At 38.4% G+C, this 8493-nt stretch overlaps 1 protein-coding gene across 1 annotated transcript in view; it reads left to right on the top strand.

Annotated features, from left to right (window-relative positions):
* Positions 1–8493, top strand: part of LOC102238664 (DNA-dependent protein kinase catalytic subunit) — a 41416-nt gene that overhangs the window by 1569 nt on the left and 31354 nt on the right. Inside the window, exons 3-4 of the mRNA XM_014532905.1 lie at positions 2228–2414; positions 6326–6500. Of these exons, the coding sequence (XP_014388391.1) occupies positions 2228–2414; positions 6326–6500 (362 nt within the window). The remainder of the gene's footprint in view (positions 1–2227; positions 2415–6325; positions 6501–8493) is intronic.

The raw sequence follows: 8493 nt of genomic DNA, 5'->3' as shown, positions 1-8493 counted from the left end.
ATCACCTTCCCCGGCCTGAGATCATTTTCTTTTCCTCAACCTTAACAACCCTGGGTAATCCAGAAGGCAGTTATTAATCATATATTTAAGAGAGGAGGTAATAGATCCAGAGAGGTTGTAAATTATTTTGCGCAAATATATACAGTCAGTAGGATTCAAGTTCCCTGACCCCTCATGTGATAGTCTTGCCATTATATTTTAATTTACTTTTTATACCTTTAATTTTGTATACTTCTTTTACTTTTTATTTTGGGATAAGTTCTTATCTATTGAATGGTTGCAAGAAAAATAAAACTCTTCTGTGTACCTTTTACCCAGATTCACTGTTTTTTAACATGTTGCCACATTAGCTTTTTAATTCTCTCTCCACATACACATTTATTTTCTGAACCATTTGAGGGTAAGTTGTATACATAAGAACCCTTACCTCTTTACTTACCAGTGTACATTTCCTACAAAAAGTATTCTTTCAAAGAGTAATCACAGTGCAAGAATAACTTTACAGTTTTTATTTTTAAGCTACAGCCTCAATTTCAGTTTTGTCAATTGTCACATTAAAGCCTTTTAAAGCATTTTCTCCCCTTCTAAGACAGGATCCAGTCCAGAGTTATATACTGCATTTAGTTGGTATATCTTTTAGTCTCCTTTAATTTGGAACAGTTCCTCAGACTTTTTTCATGCCATTGATACTTTTGTGGAAGGTTCCTCAGTTTGTTTGTCTATGTATCCTTATGGTTAGCTGCATTCAGATGATGCATCCCTAGCCAGAATACCACTGAAGTGAAGTATTCTTCTCAGGCTATCACATCTGGAAGCGCAGAGTATCCATCTGCCTTTTACTGATTATAGTAATTTTGATTCCCTAGTTAAAATACTGTCCGGTCTCTCCAGTGTAAATGCCTGTTTATTTCCTTTGCAGCTTATAAGCAATGTGGGAGATACTTTGAGACTTGCATATATCCTGCTTCTCATTAGAACCCTCTACTTTTCATACCTGTGCATTACTCTTAGCTCAAGCCAATCTTGACAATATTAGTTGCAAGGTGATAATTTCCCACTACGTGTTCCATGTTTATCAGTCTACGTCCTGTTGTAAGGAAGAGCCCTCCCTTCTCCCCATCTGTTCATTTATTTGTTTACTTAAATTTTAATTATCAATATAGAATCATGGACTCCAGTTTTATTTAATGGAGTGTAATCCATTATTGTCCTTAATTATTTCATGTTTAAATTGTCTCACATTTGACTAGCAAGAGCCCCTTCAAGCTGATATTCCAGGCAAATCGTGCAAAATTATTCCCCTATGTCTTTTCTTCTTCTAGAAATGTTACAGTTTTAGGTAGTTCTTACATTTAGATCTGTGAACCAGCGGAAGAGAATTTTTGTAGATGGTGTTGTTATTGGATTACACCAGTGGGATTCTTCCATTACTTGTACTTGCTTATTCTTATAGTTAAAAATTCGAAACTTAGAAAAATAGTAGCAGCTCTTAGGAGGGAGGGAATGCCCTTGTATTGGGTGAGGGGGCAAGGAGCACAGAAGCAGGTAGATTACTAGAGAAGCTTGTATCTTTGGAATAACCACAGAAACAAAAGAAAGGTATATATGAGACATACTAGTTTATCTGGCCACAGTTTTTCTAAGAAAATTGAAATTAGTTCCTAGATGAAGAGGAAATTAGTTGATATTTCAGCAGTGGTGACTTTTGTATGTTTGCCAGTATTGCTAACAATGAAAATAAAATCACTAGAACAAAGTCAAATATGTAAATTGTGGTACAAATAAAAATAATTTTATAGCAATACAGTGTTATCTTTTAATATTTTCAGTGACTATAACCTGTTTGCTGCTTTATATTTTTCACCTTGGAGAGTAGAAGTTTAGATTGGGAGATATAAGGAGAAAAATGACTTTTGGCTCAACACAGGGTACTAGCATATTGTCCTTTAAGAGAGAAAATTGTGAGTTTAAATGCTTTATTTTTGTGGAGGTGGAGACGATGAATGATATCTGGAAAATTCTGTGAAATATCCTTGGTGATGTTTAAAGAGTTAATTAAGATGGAGATTAAATCCAGTACCTAGAGTGTACATATACAGTCCAGAAAATGAGCAAAATTTTAATAAATATAAAATTTTTGTCTGTAAATGCTATCCAGTAGTGTGTCCTATATGTCAAAGATTTCTTTCATGAGGCGTAAATTCTCATTTTTCTTTGTTTTGTGTAGATGTTTCTTTCTCAGCAAAATAGAGGAGAAACTTACTCTTCCAGATGATCACAGTATGGACATAGATGGGGATGCAGATTCCTGTGACAGGATGGAAGGGCGGGAGCAGGAAGAAGACATTTGCTCTCTGGTCAAGAGCTGTAAGTTTTCCATGAAAATGAAGATGATAGAGAGCGCAAGGAAGCAGGTAGGTACTCAGATTTATGTACCTCGGTTGCAGGCTCCTTCTGGGCCCTGGTCGGGGTGCGTGCATGAGGCAAACAATTGATGTGTTTCTCTCACATCGATATATCTCTCTATCTTTCCCTCTCTCTTCCACTCTCTAAAAATAAATGGAAAAATATCCTCGGGTGAGGATTAAAAAAACAACCAAAATAATTATTTTCTGTTATTGAAAAAGGAAATAAGCTTAATATCAGGTTTGAGCTTTAGCAAAATGAATGCTTGCCAGTTAGTTACAAATTATATTTAGATTTAGTTTGTAGAATTCTATCATTTGATAATTGGACCCTTTATTAACATATAATCATGCTTTACTTAAAAGTTGCATATAAACTATTTAAGTGTATCAAATCATATTTGAACAGACTGGGAGAGCTTGTTTTTTTTAATAACCCTAAATTGATTGCTATTATAAAACAAAGAATGTTGCTTTCTACTTCTAGTAGAAGTAATAAATATTTCTGTTTTGTAAGTTTGTGTTCACGTATAGATTTTTCTCTGAGATAGATGTTATATCATTTAGGAATCTTCATATTACAAATAACAGAAAACCCAACCCAAAGCAGCCCAAGTGAATAAAGGAAAGTTGTTAGTACCCATAAATGAAAAGTCTAGAAGAGCTAGCTTTCAAAGACTAGGACCTGCTTTCTCTCCGTGGGTTCTCCCTTCCACCGTAGTGGTTCAGTGCTCAGACCCTACATAGCAGCACTCTCTGGCAGCTCCAGGTCACCATTTGTGGTTGGAAATAGCTGTGAATGTTTTATACCTTACTTCTTCCATACCACATCTTCCCGGAAATGGTTTTTCTCTTATTTCTTGGCAAAAATGAAACCAAACAAAAAAAGCATGTTTGGTTTTTTTTCCAGAAAGCACCAGCCATTGTCTCCCACTACTTTAGCTCGATTACAAGCAGGAGAGGCCATCCATGACACATGGCTGAGGAGGGGTGCGTGTAGCTTCTTAGTGGGAAGTCAGGGTGTTCATCCCAGATGGAGAGACAAAGAATGCTCTCTACTGCTGCACTGCTGCTCAGAGTTCCCCACCTGGGGGGAGAGGGGGGAGCATGATGAGAAAAGAGGAGGAAAGAAACGGATCATAAATATATTAGTTGGAAATATGTGAAAACCACCAAAAATACCCAAATATCTTTCATGTGGCACATTGGCTTTTCAGAATTTTTCTGCAATATTCACACATAAAAAATGGGGTAAATAGAGTTAGTTATCAATACCAGTAATGTTGGAGATGGAGAGAAAAGGAACAATTTAAGTCATCAGATGATATAAAACCTTCAGTTTATTTTAATTTACCTTCTCATATTCTTCAAAATGTCAAAAGTAGCAGAAGTGAAATTTGAGTTTTGCCTTTTTTTTATTACCAAGCATTTCATTAGGTGCTAGAGATACCATGTTGAACAAAATAGAGACAAGTGGACAAACAATTATAATACATAACATTAAAAACCTCATGGGAAGGACACCTGACAGTCATGGAAACAAAGGAAGCTTGGAGTAGAAGGTGATGTCTAAGTTGGGAACTCAAGGATGAAATAGGGTAGCAGGAATAACACATAAGACCCAGGAGTGACCCTGAGTGGAGCAGAGGTTAAATTTCAGCGCCTACTAAATGGCTGTGCAACTTTGTGCAAGAAAGCTCTGCGATCAGGGTGATCAGATGTGCAATTTTAAAATGCATTTTGGATGTAGTGAGAAGAAATGATCTAAGAAAGGGCAAAGGATTAGCAAGCTTTTATATTAATCCATGTGAGAGATGATGGTGGCCATATCTAGGTTAGAGGTCATGGAAATGGAGGTGAGTGGGCAGATTTAAGAAAATTGAGAGGGTTTGCTCAAATGAGACATGATGACTAGTTGTGTTTGTGAGGAGGAAGGATGATAACCAGGTTTTTAACCTGAGAAGCTGGGTGGATGGGGATAAAGAAGGAAGAGTAGTTTGTGGGGCAGATGATATCTTCAGTTTGAGACATGTTGAATTTGCAAGGCCTTGAAGACAAGTTGTAATTTCCCTTCACTAAGTTGTACATAAGAAATTTGAAGCTCTGGAGAAAAAGAGTTATGCTAGCAATAGAGGTCTCAATGTGATTAGCATGTGGATAGTCATTGAAACCATGGAAGGAGATAAGATAACCAGGATCAGTCCCCAAAACAGACCAACAGTTTTGGGGTGAACACAGGAGGAGGAGCCTACAAAGGCACTGTGAGACCACAGGGTAAGAACCAGAAATTACCAGTGTCAGTTACCAAAGAGAGTGAAGGTTTTCAAGATTGAAAAGTGCCCTTGCATGTAACATAAGGAGGTTGCTGTTGAGTTTGGTGAGAACTATTTCACTGGAGTAACAGAAGTCAGATTATAATGGATGGTGGACTGGGTAAAAGCTGGAGGAGAGAATATAGACAGTGAGCACAGGCTGCTCCTAAAGAAGCCATGACCAGAAGCAAGGGAGGTCAGGAGGAATTCTTTCTAGGATAAAAGAGACAGGAGATGTTTAAATCCTAATGGAAGGAACTAATCAGGAGGGATTGGACATACAGAGGAGGAGTAACTGGTGAAATAAGATTCCTTGTGGAGGCTGGTGGGGACAGGACTCGGGGCAAAGGTGAGTCTGCTATCAGAATGGAGGACGGGAAGGAAGAATGCGCTTCCACGTGAGGAAGAGTGAGAGAGCTCATCTGTTTTCTCTGAGAAGTAGGAGGTGAAGTCAGCTGCAGCGAGTGAGCCGGAAGGAGATTGAGGAAAGTGAGGAGGTTTAAAGATTTCTCTGGGTTGTGTGGGGAAAGCTGACCACACTCGGATTTTTAGACAGCACTGAACCGGCTGGTGTTGTCTGCAGTGACGTACGTGTAAGAGCAGAAAAGGCTTGCATTTTGATGAACACAGAGTGTGGTTTTGCCAGATAGGGGTGACACCTGGCAAATGACACCTAAAGGCTAATGATATGAGAATATCACTAAGAGAATGGTGGGGATGATGGGTTTGCTTAGTTGGACATGGAAGGAAGTAAAAGCAGAAAGAAGGCAGGTCTTAAGTAGATTATAAAGTTATGATAGCAGGAACTTGGTGCATAGGAGAGAAGGTTTGTGTTCTGTCCCAGCACTCACTGCTACAGCTTCTTCTGCGGTCCCCTGCTAGCTCCCGGAGCCTGAGGGGAGATGGCCAGGCTTGGTGGCTTTGTTTTTCAGCTTGGCATTGGCAGTTGCCAGACAGCTATGGCTGCACCTTGGTCCTTCATCCCTGCCCAGGACACTGGGTTTAGCTGCAATGCATAGCAGCCACTCCCACAGGAATGCTCACTGCATCCCTCTCCCGGTCCTGGCTGAAGGGAGTGCCAGTGGCAACCTGATTCTTCCCCGGCTGAGACCAGCAGTGACCTCCCGGCTGCCTCTCTGGCACCCTCTCAGCAGTGCTCCCTTCCCACTCACCTTACAGTGTTTCAATACACGGATCTCTCATACGTGTTTCTGTGTTGAGCAGCATATTCATTCTTAAACTTGTAACTGTTCAAATTGTTGTAACTTCAAGGGAGAGATCAAGGGGACCTCTCGTGCCACGATTCCTCTGACATCAAAGGTTTCTTTGGGGTTGATGAACATGTTCTGAATGAGACAGTGGTGATGATTGCCCAGCTTTTGAATATATTAAAAGACACTGAATTGCATACTGTAAATGTGAATTATATCCACGTGATAAATAAAAAGACATTTAATGTAAGCTAAGGAGATGGATTAGCTGCTCTAAGGTGAATTGTCATACATAAAGGAAACCAGGCCAATTAACAAAAAACTTCTTTTGTAAAATGCTTTTATTTCTAAATTTACATTTATGTCATTGTACTCCTTTCTCTCTTCTATTATATAGAACAATTTCTCACTTGCCTTGAAACTATTGAAGGACCTGCATAAAGAATCAAAAACAAGAGATGAGTGGCTGGTGAGATGGGTGCATAGCTACTGTCGGCTCAGACACAGCCAGAGCCAGACCCAGAATCGTCCGGAGCAGATTCTTTCCGTGTTGAAAACAGTCTCTTTGTTGGGTATGAAACTGCTCTATCTATACAAGTTTAAGAATGCTATTCTATATTACATCTCTGTAGTCTTCTAAAGCTATTATTTGTGTTGATTTGTCTGACATTGGCAATTAAGTATTTATAATTTTATTAAATATTTGGAGCCAAGGTACTTTATAGTTTAGTATTGCTAGTGCATACGACATTTGGAGCTTTTATTTCTGTATCTATAAAATGGAATTGAAAGTAAAAGCCTCTTTCATATTTAGTTAAATTATGAATCTTAATGTTTACATATAAGAATTACTTTGTAAAATAAGACATTAAAAAGCTTTTTTCTTCTTCAGATCTTCTCTTTTCATAACAATATACCTGTTAAGACTCGGGGGAGAAAACCTTTCTCTTAATTATTTTTTGGACCTGGTATGCTAGCTCTGTTACCATATATCCAAAGGCACATAGGAGCACCATTATGGAACATGCTCCCAATTATATTTCCAAATTTGACTCTTCAGCAGGACAGGGTATCATATCAGAGTATCTGCCTCAGTAAATATGCAGACAAGAAAAACAGTCTTTCTATATTGGTCCCAGGATCAGAAAATCATCCTTACAATGGTTTAAATATTTAATGGGTTTTTTTGTTTGTTTGTTTGTTTGTTTTTGAGGGGGATGGAGGGATAGGGGGAGTGTGCTGATATGAAGATAAAAGTTGGTACTTATAAAAATAATTTTACTGATTTAGTAGTTAAGGTTTGGCTGACTTTGAATCAGCCTTGTGAAATAAGCAGAGCCAGTGGTTATGGTTGTGTATGTGAGACGAATCAGTCAGAGGATGGTCATCCCATGGATGAGCAGGTGGTGTGGTTGATGGCCTTTGCTGAGACAGCACCCTTTCTCTTTCACACCGCCTTCTCACATCTCTCACATCTCTCACACCACCTTCCACATCGCTGCAAGATTATCCAAGGCTGGATCATCTTTCCTAGAGTCACACAGTAACATGAAAAACCAGACCTTTACTTCAAAAATTTTTTTAACTACAGTTGACTTTCAATATTATACTAGTTTCAGGTGTACAGTATAGTGGTTAGATAGTTAAATAATTTACAAAGCGATCCCTTGGTGAATCTTGCACCATCTGGCACCATATATAGTTATTATAATATTATTAACTATATTCTCTATACCTTATAGCTCCATGGCTGTTTTGTAACTGCCACTTTGTACTTCTTAATCCCTTCATTTTTTCAGTTAGCCTCAGCCCTCCTTCCATCGGGCAAGCATCAGTTTGTTTTGTTATTTATGAGTTTGTTTCTGTTTTCTTAGTTCATTTATTTTGTTCTTCAGATTCCACATATATGTGAAATCATAGAGTATTTGTTTTTCTCTTTCTGACTTATTTCACTTAGCACACTATCCTGTAGGTCAGTGATGGCGAACCTATGTCACGCGTGTCAGAGGTGACACGCGAACTCATTTTTTTGGTTGATTTTTCTTTGTTAAATGGAATTTAAATATATAAAATAAATATCAGAAATATAAGTCTTTGTTTTACTATGGTTGCAAATATCAAAAAATTTCTATATGTGACACGGCACGAGAGTTAAGTTAGGGTTTTTCAAAATGCTGACACGCCGAGCTCAAAAGGTTCACCATCACTGCTCTAGGTTCATCTATGCTGTTGCAAATGGTATGATTTCATTATTTTTCACAGCTGAATAATCATGGTATATATGTACCACATCGTCTTTATCATTTTGTCTTTTTTTTTCTTTATTTTTATTGTTGACACTGTTAGAGATATCCCCCCCTTTTCCCATCTCCACCCAGCCCTCGTGCGCTGCCCCTCACGCCTTCACCACACTGTTGTCTGTGTCCATAGGTGATGCAGATACCTTCTTTGACTAATCTCTTCACCTTCCTTCATCCAGTTAACCCAACTCCTTTGCTCACTCTCTTCTCCTCTGTACCCCTATGATGCAGCTGTTGTTAGGTTTTCATATTGTCGCGAAGTTCT

This window comes from Myotis brandtii, unplaced genomic scaffold, assembly GCF_000412655.1.
Source record: "Myotis brandtii unplaced genomic scaffold, ASM41265v1 scaffold922, whole genome shotgun sequence".
Taxonomy (NCBI): domain Eukaryota; kingdom Metazoa; phylum Chordata; class Mammalia; order Chiroptera; family Vespertilionidae; genus Myotis; species Myotis brandtii.
The sequence above is the reverse complement of the archived record's forward strand: the minus strand, read 5'-3'. Positions and strand labels throughout refer to the sequence as shown.